Source organism: Salvia miltiorrhiza, chromosome 3 (assembly GCF_028751815.1).
Source record: "Salvia miltiorrhiza cultivar Shanhuang (shh) chromosome 3, IMPLAD_Smil_shh, whole genome shotgun sequence".
Taxonomy (NCBI): domain Eukaryota; kingdom Viridiplantae; phylum Streptophyta; class Magnoliopsida; order Lamiales; family Lamiaceae; genus Salvia; species Salvia miltiorrhiza.
In genome coordinates, this window is record NC_080389.1 from 48,991,892 (window position 1) to 49,014,556 (window position 22,665).

Sequence of the window (22,665 nt, forward strand, 5' to 3'; positions counted from 1 at the left end):
ATTATTCTCAAGATTATTATTGTAATTTATATAGTATGATTATTTTTGCAATGTTATTATTGTAATTTATATTTTTAATTTAGTTTGTGTAATTTTTGTATTGCCTTTTAATTTCATAGTTATTGCTCGAATTTTAGTTTTAAAATTTTTATAATTTCTTGTTTTAATCATAATTTTATATATTATTTTTAACAAAAATAATTATTAATAATTAAAAATTATAATAAAAATAATTATAGATAACATTGTGGTTGGGTGGTTGGATGGTCATGGATAAATCATTCAAAATAGATGTGGTTGGGTTGGATGAAAATTGATGATGTGGAAGAGAGAGAAATTAATTAAATATTAAAGAGGTTGGATGGTTGGGTGGTTGGAATGGTTGCTGTTATTCATGGTCTAACCATCCACCGGTAACGCCGCCACATGTGTGATGTGTGTGTGTGTAAAATTGTAAATGTGATCGTGTATGTCATATATTTCAAAATTATTTTTCTACTAAAATAGCTAGACAACTTCATTTCGCAATTACCATGCAATGGATTCTTCTCTCTCATCATCAATGCCAATTCTATTCATCAAGAAACCTCTCTCTCTCTCTCAATCTGGACTAGATATTTATAGACAATTCCTTATTCCTATTAGCTCTAGTTAATAGTGAAGCTCAACATGAGGTGAACTGACAACATTTAATATCATTGGCAAACAAATAATCCAACAATTATATAGTAGTAAAGTCGGAAGAAGAAAAAGAATTGAAGGATGAAATAGGAATTCCGATACTTTTAATCATACTACAATACTCATATTTGAATACAAACTCATATATATTCAATAATATATTTATAATTTTATCTATATTTGATTGTCTTTCCATATAGATAGGACAACCATGACATAAATTTAAGGGTTAATTGTAGTTTATGATCCGAACTTTGGAATCATTTGTAAATATGACCCGAACTTTAAAAAATATAAAAAAAAAAGTCTAAACTTTGAACATTTGCAACAATAGCCCGAACTTTGAAAAATACAAAAAAATAGCCTGAACTTTGAAATCATTTGTAAAAATGGCTTAAACTTTGGAGTCATTTGTAAAAAAATAACATTAATTTTAAAAAATACAAAAAAATTACATGAACTTTGAAGTCATTTGTAAAAACGGCACGAACTTTATTAATACAAAAAATGACTCAATTTTTATCAAACGTATAAAAATGGCATGAGCCTTACAATTTCGGAATCGAATTATGACAACGTGGAAAGTCCAACATTGATGTGAAAATTATATGAAAATTATAAATTCACTTGGAATATTTATAATAAAGTATGATAATTAATTCTCTTATCATAAGAATTTTAATCTCGTACAAATAATTTTTCTCTCGTCAAATATTATTGACAACATGAATTTTTTAAACTTCGAGTACATAAAAAAATTCATATTACGCACAGACAGAGAATTTTCATATACTTTTCAGGTTGTTTTAGATTTTGTATTTCGAGCAATTTTAGATTTTTTAAAATTCAGGTCATTTTTACAGATCTTCATAATTCAATTTTTTTTTGTATTTTTTTTAAAGTTCAGACCATTTTTACAAATTTTCAAAATTCAAATTATTTTTGTATTTTTTTTAAAATTCGTGTTAATTTTACAAATGACTTTAAAGTTTGGCTATTTTTACAAATGACTTCAAAGTTCATGTCATTTTTTGTATTTTTTAAAGTTCATGTCATTTTTACAAATGACTTTAAAGTTCAGGCCATTTTTACAAATGATTACAAAGTTCATGCCATTTTTCTGTATTTTTAAAGTTCGGGTCATTTTTACAAATGAATTCAAAGTTCAGGCTATTTTTTGTATTTTTTAAAGTTCGGGCCATAAACTACAATTAACCCTAAATTTAATTTAACATAATTCCCTCAAAACTAATTGATTTCATGAGGATATTTTAAAGTTCTACTCCAGATTTCTTGGTTCCTTTAATCATCACATGCTTTTCCAAAAGGGTATGAACATCATATTAAGTACAACACTTCTTTTTGGACTTAGTTTTTATTTAAGACTTCCCAATAATAGCACGGCTACAGCCTACAAGGAAGAGCACAAACTCATACACAAACAAAAAGTAAAAGTTAAAAAGTCTAACACAAGTAAATTTGAGTTTCTAAAGTAGCATAGCCCTCAAATTTTGAGACACTAAAACCTTTGATGTTAAATCTCTTCATCCATGTTTTAGGGAAAATTAATTTCATACTAGCCTATATATCTACTGCACCCTGAAAACTATTCTTACACTGCAACAACTACTCATTTACAGTTGATAAATAAAAAGAGTTCGGCCCAAAAAACAGAATTAAAGAAAATGAAACAATAAATACACCATTGATAAATTAAAGAATAGCTCTGGGAGAAAAAAATGTTTTTGAATACAATACCCATTTACAGTTGAAATAGCCATCTACAGTAGGCCATGATTTTCTAATGTATACAAATCCTCCTTCAATTATCTGAGTTTCTACATCTAATGAGCTTGGTTTTCATTGCATACTGTGTATGATATTGAACCCATAAGTTACGATTGCAACGAGCAAGACTGAGATTTTTCACCTAATCTCTGCATTTCTTGATGTTTGATGCCACTTTCGTTGCAGAAAATCATTAATGAGAGAAGAGTTTCAAGTGGGAGAGTTTACACTTTGAAGCCAAGTTATGGATGCACCATAGGTTTAGCAATGAGTCGAGAATCATCATCTTCGTCTCCCACCATTTCATCTGCAAATACAAGCCATGTTAGATGAGGATATGACCAATGTAGGTGATTTTCAGCATATGTAGGTTTAGCAAGTGAAGAACAAATAATAGTAGTAGAGTGGTTGAGCAACGAAAATGAAAAGGGAAATCAGAAATCACCTCAAATTATCAAAGAATGACTCTCCTAATAAATCAGCCATTGAACTATAGAACTCCATGCAAGAGTCAAAAACCTTCTGGAAAAAACCAATAAATTATTCTCTTTACGATAGAATTAAAGTGGGATGGAAATTCTGAGGTTTTTAGGAGAAGACGACGTACTTGTTGAGAGGCAGCGGCTAATCTCATGGTCTACCACATGAGAAGAAGCTAAATGTGAATTCATTTAGAAGAAATTTGGTTGAAGATATCCATGTGCATATGGCAGCATTTCTTCAACCTCAACTCTTGAGCTTGAATAGGCCATGTTTTTCTTGATGCGGTTGCGGTTGATGGACTCGACTTCTGCCAGAAATATACTGTACACAGGCCTGTGATCCGAGAACCTAGACTCCCCACGAACATATGATAGTTGTTGGATGCCACGACCGTGCCATAGTATACGATCACACCTTCATCATAGCCACTAGTTCTGTTAGACAAAAACTTAACTAGGCATGCTTCATTGTTTTGTAACTTTTGTTAGATAAAAAAGCTTACCATGCTGGTGTTCTTCGTTTCTCTTTCGGGTGCATATTCTCACCAGCGTATCGGTCAGAGTTATCTGAATATTTGTATGTAGGAGGGAAATATATCCTCCCCTCGTTCCATCCAGAAAAGACTCTCCCATGTCGCTGCTCTATACGAAGCTGTTTTGAAGAAATAAAACCAATCAGTATAATGATTTTAAGGTAAAATGGAAGCTTTGAGGAAATTATAGTTCGCTTGCCTGATCATTTTCTAACAAAACTCTCCAGTTTCTCATCTCAACAAGTGTTTTTGCACAACGGTAAGAAAGGGCAATTCTGTAATTTAAGTCCCCAAGCCATATGATTCGACTGGAAGAGAACGCACACAAGAAAAGAGCAATTTGTCAATATCAAATAAAGACTGAAAACATTTAAAAATTTACATGAAGCAACTTACTCATGCTCAAGAATTGTTTGAGGAGAGTTCTCATCACCTACACCATGAACTCGTGGAAACCGTGTTTTCCTCAAAATCTCCATGACATCAGAGTTCCTCCTCAGCTCGTCACCATCCTTCTCTCCGGAGGTCAAATGGCTACAAACGAAGCAGAAGCTCGTTTGGTGCAAAGACATGCTAATAGATATCGAACCCTGCAAAAACTTGCCACAATAAGACTCTAGCTTTTGGTTGAAGTGCAAAAGTAGTCTCATTTGTGAATTCAAGAACCTTACCTTGTTTCCAAGATAGCCCATCAAGCCTCTACCTACACACGAAACCTTCAGATTCCGCACAGCGTCTCTAAGATCTCTCTTAATCCAAACGGTGAGAAAAATCCCCACCATTTGCTTGCTTGCAACCAAGCAATACCTCGACTGAACAGGATGCCTATCTCTATCCTCCATAGAAGCAGAACCATTGTATGGAATGGGTGAGGAATAAGTGCAATGTGACTCACTCAACCCGTTATCATCATCCGAGGAGCAATCCCCCCTCCCATTCGGATCATAACTATAATCACTCGGTCTACTATGCCCATAGATAGCCCGATCACAGACACTGTATCTACGATCAAGTCTTGGTTGGGACATTGAGCTATCATCCTCCATCACTCTCATGCTACGGCTCAATGACTGGAAAGAACGACGATGGAAGAAAGAGGAAGCCTTCTCCCTATTGGACCCTTCAAAATCATCCTCTAACTCGACTATAGGGTCAGGGACTGGTGAAGGAGTGCGACAATTGCCACTACTTCCCGGTAGACTATTTAATGTTTCTCGAATAAGCGCCAGCCATTTCCTAGCAGGGCCATTATCCTCTGTGCCCAAAACGTTGCCAGCGTTTAGAGGAACAATTTCTTGAAACCTTAACATTTGAAAACAATATTTGATCAATACAAGGCAACACAAACGTGAAGATAAGACAATTTTCGACTGACTCAAACTCACCCTAGGACATAAACATCAGCTGGAGGTGAGGTGTGCAGCCATTCCTCAAGATTTAGATAAGTAGGGGGAGATTTCCCAGCCACATTCCATGTTGCCACAAAGATTCTGATACACAAATATAAAGGCATTTGCATTGTAAAGGGATAGCTTTTTCAGTGATCAAATACAAACCTAGAATTCAAGAACACACACCTATAGTTATTCACATCTGTGAGCTGGGAGGCCTCAAGATCAATCTTACTTCTCCGGAGACGATCTGAGGTTCGTCTAGCTGATCTCTCTACCAATCCAAATAGGAGAAAATAAGCATACAAAAAACCCCAAAGAAGAAAGAAAAAGAGAAATGTTTGCAAAGATTAATAATGGCTAGTAATAATATAGTGGTCCAAAAGGAAAACCAGTTGTGTCTGATTTCTGAACCTGTTTTGCTTTTCTTGATAGTGCATGCCTCCTCCCTCTCTCTGAAATTGTTCCTCCATTCTTCATCAACACCTGAAAAAGCAAAAAAACTTCAAAAAAAAAGTTTTTAAAGCTGTGGTCATTAACTGTTGCAGCATATGACCCACATTTGCACGAAACCAAAATAGAATTTCTTTTTTGTTTAAAGGATAACTTAAATTAAATATAGGTGATTTCAGAGATATGATACAGAATGTTAAAAAAAAGAAGATCTCAGCAGATTGGAGATATCAGAAATCTCTGCAAAAATCTAAAATTCATGTGCAGAGCTAGCTGTGTGATTCAATACACCAATTGCACAGGGGCACCTTCTATATAATCTTAAAAATGGTGAGAGAAATAACAAGATTCCATTTTTTCCTTCTTCAGAATCCCAAATTAGATTTACCATGAAAAATTTACCTCCAGAAATGATGTCATCGGCGTGAAAATCCTCAGTTTTGCCTTTGATGTTGAGCCATTTCTTCACTAATGTCTTCGGCCATGAAAACTTAATATCAAGAAACACAAATTTAAAAGAAAACAAATCAGAAATCTTGAAAAATAATCAATGCAGTGGAATCCTTAAGAAACTCATTAATGCAATAATGGTTCTTCTTCAAAGATGCAAACCTTGCTTTTCTTCGAGTTCCCATCTCTCATTGTTTCACCGATTCATATATGATTGAACACTTTCTCCACTCTCTGAATAAAAGGGACTAAAAAAGATGGAATTTTTTCTCTTCCTGTTTATTCAACGAATTCATCCAAAAACAATAAGATGAAAAACAGAGAAAAATAATTCAGCAGCGGAAATCGGGCACTCGTGTTTTTCTAGGTGATGAAGAACCCAGTTTTTTGGCATGTTGATTTGGAAATCGAATTTCAAGAATTTGTGTGAAGAAAGAAGTTGGTTGTGTTTTTGGTTGTTTGAAGAATCACAGAGCGAGAAAAAGAAGGGAAGGGAAATCAAGAAAGTGAGGAGTGCAGTGAGATAGTGAGAGGTTGTGAATGTAGAGAGAGGACAATGCAGTACAAATATTTATATATATATATACATATGAGAGAGAGAGAGAGAGAGAGAGAGAGAGAGAGAGAGAGATGGAAGTTTGTTGGTTGAAGGGGTGAGAGAATGGGAGGTTGTATTGTATGGTTTCTCTCCTCAAAAACCTCGTTGTGAGTACAGAGCTAAGTATCGAATTTTGAAGAGAATAAAGTGCAGAGATGGGAGAAAAAGGAGAACCCAAAAAAATATTTTTAAAAACACACACACATATATATACACACAGTGTGTGTATTTCTCTAGGCCTTGCAAACGAGGGGCCCGGACTCAAATTAAGGGCAGTAGGAAAGAAAAAAAAAACAAGAAAAAAGAAAAATAAAAGGAACAGTTTGAAGAAGCAAGAAAAGGCAATTTGGGAAGGTTTGATTTGGTCACCTTTCTTTAACTTACCACTTTTCTTGAGAAACTAACAATGTTATAAATACAGCTCACACATACATATATTGTTTTATTTAAGTTGGGCAGCATTTCTCCAGATTGTGGAATGTTTTTGGGAGAAATTATGCATGCAAAAACTATAGTGTAGAATATTGGGTTTTGGGGAATAGCTTTATTGGGTTTAGTTGTGCTTGTGCATGGGGGGAATTGGCCGTTTCTCAAAATGTAGGTTTTTGGGTTCATAAATTTCCAAAAAAATTAATATTGCGAGGTTCTTACATCTATACAATTGTTTTTGCATATACAATGCAACAACACTATGTTTGTTTGTAAACCAATTTGGAGGTTCATTTTGGGTGAAACTAGACTAGTGTCTTGGGATGCATAGGCAACTATGTCCTAATTTGAGTATCGTTGTTGGAATTGTTCCATTAGCCACAAACCTATATACTTCTTTTTTTGTTTTTTAGAATTACAATACAAACCTATATACTTCTTATTTCATTGGTTATTAATGCAACTTCTTTTGAGCTTGGGAAATTCCTCATTCACAAATTAAAAGGGTTTTATTTGGTCAAAACTGCAAAGAATATTTTCTTCTATTCTTTTTTAAGTAATTAAGGTATACATGTCTTAATTCATATGTGTATAATATGATAACGCGAAAATAGCTGATTGTTTGGATTTATTTCAATGGCTGTGAGCTGGGGTTGGAATGGGCAAGAAATTAAAAGAAATGGAAGGAAATAAAGGAAATTAAAGAGTTGACCTAAATCCCATCTCAGATCTAACTCAATTTAAAACGCAGTTTCCTTACTTTTCTTTAAAGATATTTTAATTTTTTATTAAACGCAAATCATAGGCTAAAATTATCTGAAAACTAAATTCCAATGCATAATTATTGATCTCACTAATAATAGTATATACTTAGATATACTATACTTTCCAGATATATACACATGCATTTATTGATCTCATTAATATATGTATGTGGAAAAGATAACAAAGATTGCACTCAAAATATCTCATAAAGACATGTAGGTTATTTTCTAGTATGAAATAAAGTTTAAATGATTTCATCATAGCACAAAGTAATTATTAATGAATATTGGGCTTTTAAAAAAAGAGCGCTTTTGCTTTGATATAGGAGGATCTTGTTTAGCGCATTAACCCTAGATTAGTCGACCCACAGCCCACGCGATCTCCTAGGGTTTTGAGCAACAACTCCAAATTAAGTGAATTAATAAGAGAGTTACAACAAATTAATCTCATTGGATTAAGCCCTCTTAGACTTGGAGTATTAATTGACTAATCTAAAAAACCACATGCCACATGTGGGAGACTGTGTTTTGGTCCCAACCTTAGTCCTTGTTTTCACATTTCCAAGGTTCTTTTGCCCTTAATTATTTTTGCATTACTTTAATTACTCGTAGATTAGCCTAATCAAGTGACGCGCCAAGAAGACCTCACCTAGCTACCTCAATATCTTCTGATCATAAATCGCCCTATTGACCGGCCGTTAAGATTATACAGCGAAAAATGATGATGAGGATTAAGAGGGTGTTAAAACACCTGGTGATGGCTGATATGCAAAAATAAAATTAGATGCGAATAAAATAGATTTAGGAATGAAATGATGACAGGAAAAAAATGGAATGGAATATAGCATTCTTATGACGGGTACAAACAATGAATGAATAGAAATGAACTTTAATAATAATAATAATAATTTTATATTATTATTATATGAGATTAAATTTGTTAAAATAAAAAATAATTAATGATAATTTCATTATTTTAAAATTTTATTTTTGAGTAATCTCATATTCATGGGAATACGCAATACCATAAGGAATATGGGGAATGGCTAATCTCATATTCATGGGAATAAGCATTGCATCTGGAATGACGATTCTCATTAGAAATTAAAACCGTATCAGTTATAAAATTGAGAATGGACGCATGAATCTACATTCACATTCCATTCCTGCATACCAGTCATACCCTTATAAATTCTTTCAAAGTGTATAGCAAAATAACTTTCTAAACAACTTACAAGTTCTAAAAATAAGCTTCAAGAACTTATAAGCTCCCAAATATAAGTTCCTCTATCCCAACTTGTTTTTTCATAATCTTATTGTAACTATAATTTTACAGATATTATTCAACTATAATTTGTTATTTTCATCATATACCATTTCAAGTTCATCCCTATTCGATTTTCTCTCTTTAACAAAAAATTCTCTCTCTCTCTCTCTCTCTCTCTAGCTTATTAGTTTAATTATCCAAACACTTTGATAACTTATAAGTTCTTAAGACACTTCATTTTATAAGCTCCTGAAATATTTATAAGCTCTTTAGAATAAGCTTAATCAAACACCATATGAGCTTTATCGAAGCTTCCACTAGTCATAGTAGTGGAGCTAATTGTTAAAATAGTACTGTAACTTTTAATGTTTTTTGAAAAAGAGGACTATATGTTACGAAATTTGAAAATGAGGACTTTATGCTACTAGCTAGCTTCCATTTTTCACATTTACACTCTTACTTAATACATCAAAATAAGGACTATGGCTTTCATCATGTCCTAAAATAGGAGTGTAAATGTAAAAAATGGAAGCTATAGTCCTCATTTTAAAATTTCGTAGCATATAATCTTTATTTTCAAATTCTATAACATATAGTCTTCTTTCTGAAAATACTAAAAGTTACAGCTTGTTTTAACAATTAGCTCCGTAATAGTGATCTGATATGTTAAGCTGGCATAATATATACATTTGCTTCAGATATAGTCATCTTTAAATCTTCATGCGTAGGTCTTGTTGTGAGACTCTTTTTTTAAAATATATATGACTAATAATGATTTCTCATTTTCTCTCGTGGTAATTCGGATCCCTTATTTAATGATTAAAGGAAAGTGTCTTAAGAATTGAGTTGTGCTTCTATGAGAATGTTATGTATATAAAGCTATAATTATTTGAATTAAATAAAATATATAAATAATTAGTCAAGAATTAAAAGCACAACCAAATTATATTTATGCTTCTTTCTTATTAATTACTTTGAAAGTAATAAAAGGGGAAAACTTTAATTTATGGCCTGATCCCATATTGTGACGTTGCCTTATAAGCAAGCACTATATAATTGATCATAAGGTGTATATATATCTTTTGTGCTAATGCGAATAAATTAATCTTTATAGTCATAAGTGTTGCATTTTTTTGGTTTATTTTGAATGTTGTTGGTGTTGGAATTGATGTTCAGACAAAACATATAGATGCCATGATGGTATGTATGTATGTATAACACACACAAGAAATATATATATATATATATATATATATATATCAATGATATCATCATTCACTACAAGAAACTGGGCGATTAGCGACGGAAAATTCCGTCGCTAATCCCTGATTTTTCGTCGCTATTTTTAATCACCGACGGATGGCCGACGGAGGCCGTCTGTCGCCGTAAAATAGGTCGCTAAACCGAATACCGACGGAATTTTGGTCCGTCGCTATTTTAGCGACGGAAATAACGACGGTTCGACCGTCGGCGAAAAAACGACGACGAAAGCGTCGTCAGTCAATAGCGACGGAAATAGCGACGGAAAATTCCGTCGCTATTTAGTGACGGACTGAAATTCCGTCGCTGTTTGCTCGCCAAATATTTAACGACGGACGACGATTCCGTCGTTATTTGTCCGTCCAATATTTAGCGACGGACTTAAATTCCGTCGCTAATGTTAAAAAAAAATTATTTTTTTTTTAAATTTGCTCTATCCATTTATCGACGTCCTGTTATACACTTTTATTCTACTATATTATCAATACACCAATCACCAAAAACACAAAATCAATCAAATATTAAAATACTAAAATATCATTCACATATAGTCATAACATAACAAAATATTCAAGTGTTAGAAACATAATAGAAATAGTCAAGTATTCAAAGTACAGAAACACAACATAATCAAGACGAAGGTCCGGTGGGTGGAGTGGGTCCCGCAGATCCAGGTGGAAGCCTAGCCAATATCTGGTAGAGCATACGCTGCTGAGCGTCCTCGAACATACGCTGCTGAGCCTCAAATCGAGCATCGGTCTGCTCTTCTTTCTGCTTCATCTCATCCTTCTGACGTGCTATCTCCGCTAAGGCGAATGAGTCAGCTGTATATCTCGTACAGATGCAGCAATCCCTCCATCTGATCCTGTGGATGATGCAGGGTTTGAGGATGATGGAGCACCGCTACCACTAGAACCTCCTCCTCTCCCACGTAAACCTCTCGCTCTAGAAACTCCTCCCACCATCTTCAAAAACCAAATAAAATTTACTATTAACAATTATTGACAAAAATAATTTGATCTCACAAGTAAATTATCTTCATAAAAAAAGGTAAATAATTTGACAAAAACAAATACGCGGCTCCAAGCCATCACCACAGCAACAAAATGGGATGGAACACAGCCATCCCCCAACCTAATCTCCATTTACTACCTAGATACATGCTCGTCTAATATATACAAATAAAAAAAATCCTAGATACATGCTCATCTAAAATTTAAAATTTTAACTATGACTACCATTTGAGCCATAGTACCAAAACAAGGGATAATAGAATAAAAACTTACTTGTTTTTTCTTATTCTCGTTGACTTCTTCCTTTCTTCCTCACAAATTAAGAATCACCCTAACAATCTCAACCTGAAAATAAATGAGTCAAGTTATTCATATTTTGACTTTATACAAATTCATTCCACCTCTTCTAGTAATATACATGAGTCGAGCTTCAGTGCACTAATAGACTTATTAAAAAATGAAAATATAAAATCAAATTCTTATTATACTTTAATTAGTAAAAAGAAAAGTATATTAAAACTACAATTAACTTTATTTGTTAAAAGAAAATGATGAATTTATGAGGAGCAACTCAACTCAATTGGATTACACACTAATAATAGGAGGAGGAGTTAGTAGTCCAACCATTAAGGCTCCTGCTTCAACAGCGGCAGGAAATGCTGATGGATCAACAGAAGAAACACACACCTGCAACACATACAATAAACAAAATTCAAGCATTTCTATCTAATATAAACTAGGAATTTAGACTATGTCCATAGATAAATTGCAATATTGCAAATGAAATAAGATAGATAACTGTATTTAGGAGTGTCATACTCATCAACTAACCTCAAAAACTAGAAAAATCTTACAGCTGAGTTATTATGAAGAAATACAGTTATAGATATTTGAAAGGTAAAAGAACCGGTTATGTTTAGTCAACATGAATATTGTTCTTTTTATTTTAGTTTTAAATTTTTAATACTTGGAAAATTATTATTGACACAAGTATTTAAAATACATAATAATCAAAGTTTGATTTATTTATTTATTTTCTTCATTTATTTGAAGTAACCGAGAAAATGAATAAATCTTACCGGAAGGGCAGTCAAGCGCGTTGCAAGTCTCACAGGCAATATCTACACGAGTTGCACCTCCCTAACAAGAATCAAAATTGATTTCTGCCTAAATCCAATTTTGTCCCATAAAAACTTGATTTGCAGATTCTGGCAGATCTGCAGATACTAAACAAAAAAAATTAATTTAATTTAGTTATCATAATTAACAGTTTAAAATTTAAAAACAAAAAAAAAGAGAAAGAACAAGCTCACCTCACCTGAACAGTGGCCGAGCGCGGTGCGGCGGTGCCGGAGCAGCTTCACGGGAGCAGACGTCCAGCGGCGGTGGTGGGAGGGACCTTCTCCAGCGACGGCGGCGGCGTTCAGCGTTTTGCAGCAGCGGCGGCGGCGTTCGGCTTTCTCCAGCAGCGGCGGCGTCCAATCGACGGCGTTCTCCAGTGGCGGCGGGGTCCGATCGACGGCAGGTTCCGATCGACGGCGTTCTCCAGCAGCGGCGCCGGGTCCGATTTGCAGTGGGAGTCGCTTTTGAGGGAAAGAGAGATTTTGGGAAAATTAGAATGAATTTCTCTTCATCCCGCGTCTATCTATTAAATAGGGCCCACCGACGGAAATTACAACGGATATGTCCGTCGCTATTACCGACGGATCCTTCATTCCGTCGTTAAGCTATTTTTAATAATCGATAATTTTTTTAAAAAATTAACGACGGAATTAAATTCCGTCGGTATCCGTAAAAAAATAAAAAAGAAATTTAAAAATGAATCTACGACGGAATAATTCCGTCGGTATACAATTCCGTCGTTGTTCCGTCGTTATTTCCATCGGAGAATTTCCCGGGCGGTATTCGCGCCATCTTGAACCGACTCTCGGAAAATCCGTCGGTGATTCCGTCGGTACTTAAAGACGGAACATGTTCCGTCGTTGATTCCGTCGGTAATTAAAGACGGAAAAAATTCCGTCGGTGATTCCGTCGGTGTCCGACACATTTTCTTGTAGTGATTCATCAATGTGCTTGCAATATGCATGACATGTATTACGAGTTTAGAAATTATTAGAAATATGTATTAAATTTGAAACCTTGCTAAGATCATGTGATCAATTAGGCAATCGACAAAAATAGTATATCTCACAAATATAATGCAGATTTTTCGCCTGCGAAAAGAAGATATGAAACCAGGTGATGCAAATATTTAGCAGTGCAAGTGGAAGCCATTTCACAGAAATTGGTAATCTAAATATTGGCAAATTGCTTACTTTTTATTTTTTATTTTGCTTGCCAGGTATTGGATGATTAACCTGATTTAATACTTGGGAAGAATATTCCCTGATTTTATACAGTTTCTCTCATAAATTGTAATGAATTGAATGTATATTTTCTGAGTGATTGAACATGCATGATTTACTAAAATATATTTATTAATAGTAAGTGTAAAATTTCCATCGTCTAAAACAAAATAGTACGTTGCTATACTGCACTCATTTTAAGTTTTTTTATTATTCTTCTTCTTTTCTTTTTTCGTTTTCTTCTAATCACATTAAAACTCCCCATAATCAAAAGTGTCCGTCAATATGCAATCATAATTTTACTATTTGATGGTAAGAAATGATAATTTTGGCTAATTAATTAAGTATCAGTTTTACTAATTACAAGAATTGGACCGTGCATGTATAGACAAATTAAACCTTCATCTTTCCAACTGGTGTCTTTGCAGACATAATAACATACAACTCTAATAATCTGTATTATATATATACATATAAAAACAACTGTAGTAGACAACGAAATGCTTATATTATATAGCACATGAAATCTCAAAATATATTCTGCAAATTTTATAACTTTTCCTAAGTAAACCTCATCCAAAGCATAAGAATATATCGTATCCATTGACTTTTATTTAGTCCAATAAATACGCTTATTTATGTCACAAGACGAGAATGGTATGGGCTGCTGCTGCAACAACCTAGTTCAACCCATAGTAAAAAGTAAAAAAATAACTAAATAATAAAATCAATTTGTAGAAGTATAATTTTAGAGAAAAAAAAAAAAGCAAAATGAGAAGCTTTAAATTATGATGTGAAACTTTTCACCGAAGGGTGTAAAACCGAGGTTGAAAAAATTTCACCAAAAATTTAACTTGGGAAATTAAATTGAAATCAATTTCATTGACTTGGCCTCTGCGTAAAGATCTTGTCACTGTCTTTCTTGCCTTTCCTTTTCGAAATTGTTGTGCATTTCTTTGTATTGCACATCAAATCTTCTCTTTCATTTTTTCCCATCTTATGTAACTTGTTACTATGTCTACTACATGCCACCAAAAACTAGATCGAGTTTATTGTTACTCCATTTTAGGTCCACGATAAAAGAATTGCATGCGTTTCACCTTCATTCGGTAAAAACTATCAACTTGAAAAATATTTTTATGTGAGGAAAATGCATATCAATATATGAGTTTTTGTTCCTTTTTATTTTTGCATGACTTTTGATTTTCTTGTAAATTCACCAATTTTTAATTTTGTTATTTTTTTCATAATTTTAAATTTCACCCAAATTAAATCTGACTTGGGAGCTTATGTTATGTGGTAGTTGGGCATGTGTTAACCTCTCTCCCATCAGTACAACGTCGTTCATATTCAAATTTAGGGCAAAATTTGATTTTCTAAATTTGTTTCCTCTCAAGAAAAATTCGTAGATAAGTTGTACTTCCTCCGTCCCTCATTTTAGTATCCATATGAGATTAATGACACGAGTTTTAATAAAATGGTTGATTGTGTTGTGAATGGAATAAATGTATTGCCTTTATGAGAATGTTAGAGTGATTAAAGTGAAATAATTAATGAACCCACATTTATAGGGTTGTGTAGAGTAGTTTTATTAAAAATAAAAATTAATATTAAATTGTGGAACATATTAAAATGTAAAAATAAATAATAAAATATGGGATAGAGAGAGTAATATTTTTTGTGGCGAAACAATCTTATATTCAAAGCGACATTCATTACATATACGGATACAAGATGTCTTCTTCCTTTATCTTGATTTATAAATTTATGCATTTAGGATATTTGGACAATTTTTTTCATATGGCTTCTGCAAATTCTTTGTTTTTCAGTTCTTTCATTTTTTTTTTTAGAATTTTGACCCGTTGCAATCTACATCAATTTATTTTAAACAATAGTATTTAGAATTTGCATGGCAAAGATTTGAAAAAATGAAGAACTCAATTGAACAAAATTATGAATTTTTTTTGAATAAAATCAAAAGTTGGTGATTTTATAAGAAAAAATTAAAAGCCATGTGCAAAATAAAAGAATGATCAAATTTCATGTAAAGTTGTGGAAAAATTGAACAAAATAAAAGTTGGTGATTTTGGAGGAAAAAATTCAAAAGTCATGCAAAATAAAGGGAGCAAAATTCATGTATTTATATGCATTTTTCCATATTTATCTTGTATCGATCAAATCAAATATTATTAAATTATTCTTAAGAATATTATAGGTATAGTATGTCCGAATTTATGAAAGTACACATTTTATTATAGTAATATATTCTCCCGTACTTCCAAAATTGTCAATTTAAATACAGTTATTTTAATCACGTAATATATTTATGGTCAATTTGTCACATTCATTTTCTCTTTATTATCTTCCTTCCTATTCAGGAGAATAATTTGCTTTAAAATTACAAATTTACTATATTAGGAGGATTCTGGTCGAATCATATTTACAATTTTGAAAGAATTTAGTTTATTTTGTTAAGCTATTATAACCGCTTCATTTGTTAGGTATATAACTCAAGAACTTCATTTTGGCTCGAATTCATTTTTTGTTCCTATCTTTTCAAGGATATTAATCATCTATTGTGTTCGTATAATCTTTCTTATGATGCGTGACGAAAGTGTTTAGGATAGCTAGCTTGACCTTTAAATGATAGGATGTAACATTATTACCTCAATTTGTTGGTTTTCAAAGGAGAAGGACGGAGATGAAGATTTTAAAAATCATTTAGCAATGTGTTTGTTGGTGGTGTTTACGAAACCAACACCTAAAACTATAGAGAGAAACCGCGAATTATACCTAGTGTGATGACTTGAAGAAGACGAAGTAAGAATGATCGGAAACCTTGACCCAAAGAGAAAATAGCAGTTGTATTTGAAAATATGAGATAGCGTAAGTCACAATACACGAGCTCGGGCCCTATTTATAGATTTACAAGCGGAGGGGTAAAATAGTAAAAACATCTTCGGTGCATGCGTCTTGCGTGGTGGAAGGGTACGCTGGTAATTTCGATAATACGCGGGAGACCTTCCCGCGCATTTAACAACTCCTCTGGTAAAAAATGTCTTCTCTGGCAAAAGCGTCTTCTCTGTCGATGTAATCTCTGGTGGAGATGACTCTTCTGGCAAACACGTCTTCTCTGGCAAAGGCGTCTCCTCTGGCGGTAGTGACTTCTCTGGCACGGATATACTTTCTCTGATGTCAACGACTTCTCTGGTATTGACGACTTTTCTGACTAGGATGCTTCCTCTGGTGAAGATGACTCCTCTGACGAGGATGACTCTTTTGGTAGTGATGGCTCCTCCGTCGAGGATGACTCCTCTGGTAGTGATGGCTTCTCTGACAATGGTCATTTTTCCGCATGATTCTTCTGATGCAGATGATTCCTCTGATTTACGTCCCTTTTCTACTCTGCACATATTACTCCTCATCAGTTGGAGTATTTGGGGAGCTAGAAATGATGCCATTTTTAACGGGATCAAACCGAAGGTGAAAAGTGTTATAGAAAGAGTCAAATTTAGATCATGGAAGTGGGGATTCATTCTTTTTTCAATTTTTCTTGTGCTCATTCTCTTTATGATTGGTGTTCTAGGCCGATTGCATTCATTCTGTCTATTCTTAAATAAAACAGATTTTTGTAAAAGGGTTGTTGTGTAAGGGATTTGAGTATCCTTGTACTCATTTGAATATTTTTCTCCTTTTAACTTTTTTTTATAAAAGGGTAAAAGAATTAAATGCACACACCATTTCACTTTTAAGCTTAACTCGTATTTAGCTTGACATATATATGTAGTCTTAATTGAACCATAGTGCATTCAAATCCAACTTGGTTACATCTTTACTTGTAAAAGGCCGTACGCAAGATCTTAGTCTTTCGTTATTGACAATCTAAATAATTATTTATATCGAAAATAAATAAAATCGACACGAATTATTAAGAGAGCAAGAGAGCGCTCGTAATATAGTCATTTTGAAGAATAAAACACAATACTTGGCCACTAATTGAAAAAATATAAATTTTGGCCATATTTTACGTGTTAAGACTAGTTTGCCTTAATTAGGGTGGACCGGATTCGGATCAAATTCGGGTTTACACGCGGATTAGTACCATATGTGCCAACCGAAAAAAAAAAGTATATGGCACTAATGGCACTAATATGGCCATAAGTACCATTCATGCAAACACTGAGTATATGGCACTATTTAACCCGAATTCGATCTGCTCTATTTAAGAGCAAAACAGTTCGAAAACGTAAAAAATGGCCAAAATTTATGTTTTTTCAATTAGTGGTCAAATATTAAGTTTGCATCTTCAATATGACCATCCGTCACCATTGTTTCAATTATTAATGTCCATATGTAGGGAGTAGAAACAGACTTGCTAGCTGTTATGATCAAATTATCAACTATCCATTGTGGCGCAAGAAAATGTTATTTAATGAAATACTAAGAGGTGGGAGGCAAGTTTGACAAGATTTTGAGAGACCGTGTCTTAATTAAGTCTCCCTCAATCCTATTTTATTTCTCATGAAATGGTTATTTCACCTACCAAAACCAAACATTGGTTATTATATTTATTTGGTCACTAATTACTAAGTTTGGTTAAAAATATGCGTTCACCCCCACCATTATGCAAACTTTGAGCGTTACTTCAATAATGTCGCAGCGTTTGATAAATTATAAAATCACGCCTAACTTTTCAACATTTCGACAATTATGGCCCGATGTGATATTTTGAATTAGGGGTGGACAAAATAAGCGAAATCGAATAACTAAACCAATCCAATCGAAATATTAAAATATTGTTTAAATTGGTTTTTCAATTACGTTTTCTAAAAATCAAACCAAATGACAAACTGAATTATATTTATATAATAATACATTAATATATAAATTTATAATATATATGTATATATATTAATATTAAATACTCCCTCCGTCCCAAACGAAATGTCCTCTTTCTTTTCGGCACGGAGATTAAGAAATGTGTATAAAGTAGATAAAGTGGGTTGGTGGAAATTATTTAAATATTAAGTATAGAGAGAGAGTGTATTGCCAAAAAAGGAAACAAGACATTTCGTTTGGGACAACCCAAAAAGGAAAACAGGACATTTCGTTTGGGACGGAGGGAGTACTATTTATCCTTTTTTTTCAATTTTTTTTTGTTTCTTTTGGATTTTTTCAGATTCAGTTTTTTCAGTTTTTTTTGGGATTATTTCGGATTTTCTATTTGATTTTGTTTTAAATCTAAAATTTCAATTAATTTAGTTTGGTTAATACGGTTAATTCGATTAGATTTATTTTAAAAAAAAACAAATATAAATTTGGTTTGAACATTATTGAAAATTCTCAAAGATTTGAAGAAAAATTGATATTTGCTCTATATGCATAATAATACTGTATATTGAAATAACTGAACAAAATAAACAGCAAATTCTGCATTTAGTTTTAACATTTATGCAGCACAAAATATTCATCAGCATTGTACTTAATCATCTACTGCTATTAGGAAAACCACCTCATTTCAATACTAAATAACAATCACCATTTACATGATAGCATGGAATGTACATTCCATTTCCTTTGATAATGAATATGGAAGGCTAAGTAAGAAAATATGGGACAAAACAAAAGTCATTCAACTGCAAAGCTCTACCAAGTAGGTGTGATAAAACAGCATAAAACCAAACTGCATCTACCACAATTGATAAGCATCAAAATAAAGGATACAAATCTACAAGGGGTGAAAAATTCAGTACCAAGGAACAGGAAACACCCCACATTTGAAGCAGTACAAACCAACAGTTTAAGGCTGCGTCGACTGTCTAGCATTCTGATTGGCCAAAATTGTCACAGGCAGTAAACAGCAAGGTAGCATACAGCCCTTCAACTCAGTAACAGATCATAAACAACTTTTATGCACCTTCAATTGTTATCTATACAAAGTCGTTTTCTATGATGAAAGATCAATGCCAGAAGCATTGATTAGTATTAGATTGATCATCATTTCATCATATATATCTCTGTAGTAAGAAAAGCCAAACATAGGCCAGAATCTAAATGAAAGATGAACTGAGATAAAGGGACAAACAAACAGTCTGTTCATTTGGGGTATTCTAGCAAGAAAAAAGCAGGTTCCACTATTGACTCATCGCTTAGTTCTCTAGGAATTGGATAGTAATGCCAAAGGGTAAATAGCTAGAGCACCAAAAAAGAATTACAATTCGTTCATGCCCCATCGACCCTTAAGTTACAGAGCAGGACAAGATTTACCATTAGAGAGAAATGAACTTGATATGAAAATAGTACTAATTGCTATATAGAGCAAGCAATTAAATGACAGTTCCTATGTTTGGTTCTGTTTAATTAGTTTCCACACTTGGTGAAACATGAAAATTTATTAGGCAGCCTAATGCAACTACAGGGTCCCCAAAGACAAACAAACTCGTAGAGAAATCACAAGAAAAGAAAACTAATATTAACCTATTGTTTTAGTTAATGAGAACTCTCTCTTCACAAATCATTAATCATTAACAGACGAGGAGCATCAAACTTCGAAACAGTTAACATTTCATATGCAAAATGTACTAATTGCTACTGCTATTGCTAGAGCGTAACTAAAGAATCACTACATTAGTATACTTAACTTTCACCGTACACACATGCTTAAAACAGCCGTGGTATCATCATCTCTTCTCACAAATTAAGAGCACGAATCCGGAAAGCCTACAACTCAAAAAGATCAGCACGAGCATAAAAATGAACTTCACTTCACTATTATCAGTAACCTTTCCAAGAAGCGCTTACTTGATCAACTGAGGGCACAATGAATGATACAAACAAAATTCCAACCATTTCGAATAACAATACTCACAAACAAGAAAACACTAAACAAATACATTCAACGAGCATAAAACCCAACTCCAAGGAATCAAGAAGCGCTTATTTGATCAACAGAGGGCACAATGAATGAATCAAACAAAATCCCAACACTTTAATCAAGCAAAATTGGGTCAATTTGGACCTCCTAAACAAAACCACAATGCAGTTAACTTCACAACAAGAAAACCCTAAATCAAAAGTTTCAAACAGCAATCCTCGAAAACTTATCATAACATCTCCTCGCCAACCTCACACAATCCAGCCAATGCAAAACCTGCGCATTGGGATCCGTCTCCAACGCAACATCGGCGACCGTAATCTGCAGGGCCCCTCTGAACCCGGTGATCCTGCCGCGAACCCTGGCAACCACACCGAGCTGAATATCGGAAGCGAACTTGAGAGCCGTTTGGGCAATTGATCGAACAGCTGATGGGCTCCTCCGCGAGAAGTAAGGCGAGGTGAGTTGGTTGAGCCAGAGCACACAGGGGATGCAGCCGGTGCCATCGTCGATGGAGAAACGGAGGAATTTGCCGGGCTTGAGATCCCGAGTCACGACCACTCCGATCGTCTCGGCGCGCGATAGGCGCAGCCCTTTGCGGAGGAAGGTCGATGAGTCTGCTCGGTTGGGCGTGAGAGACACAAAATCGAAAGCTAAAAGCTTGACGTGAGTGTTGTACAAATCCATGGCTGCACACCCAAACATTTACGCGGGAATTTAAATCACTCAAATAAATCGCTTTTTCTTTTTTGATGTAATGTTCGGAAATTGCAATATTTTTGTTTTTCGTTTTGGAGTTTTATTCATATAATGATATTTAAAAATATATCTATATATTATTATGAGATATATATATATAGAGGTGGGAGATATAATACCCAAATCTTAGGTAGTATGTCGTACCAATTCTGAATCACATATTTTGTCCATGTGGCACACCAAAAAGTGATACGTGGAAGAGAGCTTCCAAAGCCTTCGAGGGCGAAATCCATGCAAGAATAAAATTGGAATAAAATTTTTGGATATTAAAAAAATATATATTTTTTTTATTTTTTTAAATTTTTTGAAGCTGACATGTTTTTGATACATAAGTTTGCACATAAAAATGTATAATATTGTACACAAAAATAAATTGAATTTTGCAATTGTTCATCAAGATATAAAATCAGAATCATTTTTAGCTTTTAGATCATCAAAATCTACAAATAATCTAGCCCCCAGGATGTCAATTGGGCCAATCCATCGGGTTTCGGGCTAGCCCTATCGAGTTAAGGGTTATTCAGGTGCGGGCTAATTGGGTTGAAATTATATTCGGGTTATAAAATTCCAACCATAACCCTAAATGTTCAGATTTTGGGCTAGTCTATCGGGCTAGTCGGGCTCAAAAATTTATTTAAATAAAATTAATTAATATATTTCTTTTGACAATATTATATTTGTAATAAATATATACATGCATAAATAAGTAACATTTCAACATCGATTTATATAATAACTAATATCCAAGTCTTAGAGATTAAAGATGCAATATTTTTATTAAATAAGTATCATTTTTAAATTTTTACATCTAAATATTTTATGTTAAGTATTGGATTAAAAATACAGAGAAGTGAAATGATGAATATAACTTCTAATATTGAATTTCTAATATTAAATCAAAATACATTTCACTAACTTTTGAAAAAAAAAATATCTTATTATGCAATTTTTCATAAGCAAAGTAATGAAATTGAAAATCAAATAATGAGAAAATTTTCATATAATCAAGTGAACGCATTATTTTCGGGTCAGCCCTATAGGGTTTCGGGTTAATTTTGGCTGATCCTATCGGGTGCCGGGCTATTTGGTTATGAGCTAATCGGATTGTAATTTTTATCAGGTTGAAAATTTTCAACCCTAACCCTCTCGAATTGACGGGTTAATCGGATCAACCCACGAATTTCGAGCTGAATTGACATCCCCGACTAGCCCTCCCTATATATATTATCTTAACTTTTAGTACAATTTATGATATAAAGTTAATTTTTTAACATATTTTGTTCTTCTTTTCGTAAAATTTCCACGAAGTTATAAACATAGAGAAATGAGAAGAAAATACAAGACAAAAATGAGATATCAATCAAATATATGGTAACTACAATTTCCAATCCAAACTCCGCGTATTTTATCGTTTTGCCACTATTTCTTTTTTTATCCAAACTTTTAATTTTCAAAAGGCCTAAGCATGGAGTTGAATTGTCCTTTTTCTCTTTAGAAAATTGAAGTCCTTGTAAATTTCTTCTTCCAAATCTATCTACTATCTATAGAAACAAAACCAGTATCGTCCAAAATGAAATT

The 22,665-nt window shown here is 33.4% G+C and overlaps 3 protein-coding genes across 4 annotated transcripts in view; all 3 read right to left on the bottom strand.

The window, feature by feature from the left end:
* Window positions 1–22,665, bottom strand: part of LOC131016333 (uncharacterized) — a 609,307-nt gene that overhangs the window by 79,306 nt on the left and 507,336 nt on the right. The gene's annotated exons all lie outside the window — the stretch shown is intronic.
* On the bottom strand, window positions 2,368–6,631 carry LOC131016315 (type I inositol polyphosphate 5-phosphatase 4-like). 2 transcript variants are annotated; one of them, XM_057944996.1, is made up of 12 exons: window positions 5,941–6,631; window positions 5,731–5,818; window positions 5,290–5,361; window positions 5,062–5,149; window positions 4,870–4,974; window positions 4,156–4,786; window positions 3,881–4,074; window positions 3,684–3,792; window positions 3,455–3,603; window positions 3,077–3,366; window positions 2,915–2,988; window positions 2,368–2,776 (listed from the first exon to the last, which is right to left on the bottom strand). In XM_057944996.1, exons 1-10 carry the CDS (start codon window positions 5,968–5,970, stop codon window positions 3,141–3,143), a joined length of 1,692 nt encoding a protein of 563 aa, XP_057800979.1. In that variant the 5' UTR covers window positions 5,971–6,631; the 3' UTR covers window positions 2,368–2,776; window positions 2,915–2,988; window positions 3,077–3,140. The 2 variants fall into 2 exon arrangements, with proteins under 2 accessions (XP_057800979.1, XP_057800978.1); XM_057944995.1 differs by having other exon boundaries at window positions 2,915–2,991.
* LOC131016338 (CST complex subunit STN1) lies at window positions 20,377–21,181 on the bottom strand. The gene has a single exon (XM_057945030.1). It carries the CDS (start codon window positions 21,031–21,033, stop codon window positions 20,533–20,535), a length of 501 nt encoding a protein of 166 aa, XP_057801013.1. The 5' UTR covers window positions 21,034–21,181; the 3' UTR covers window positions 20,377–20,532.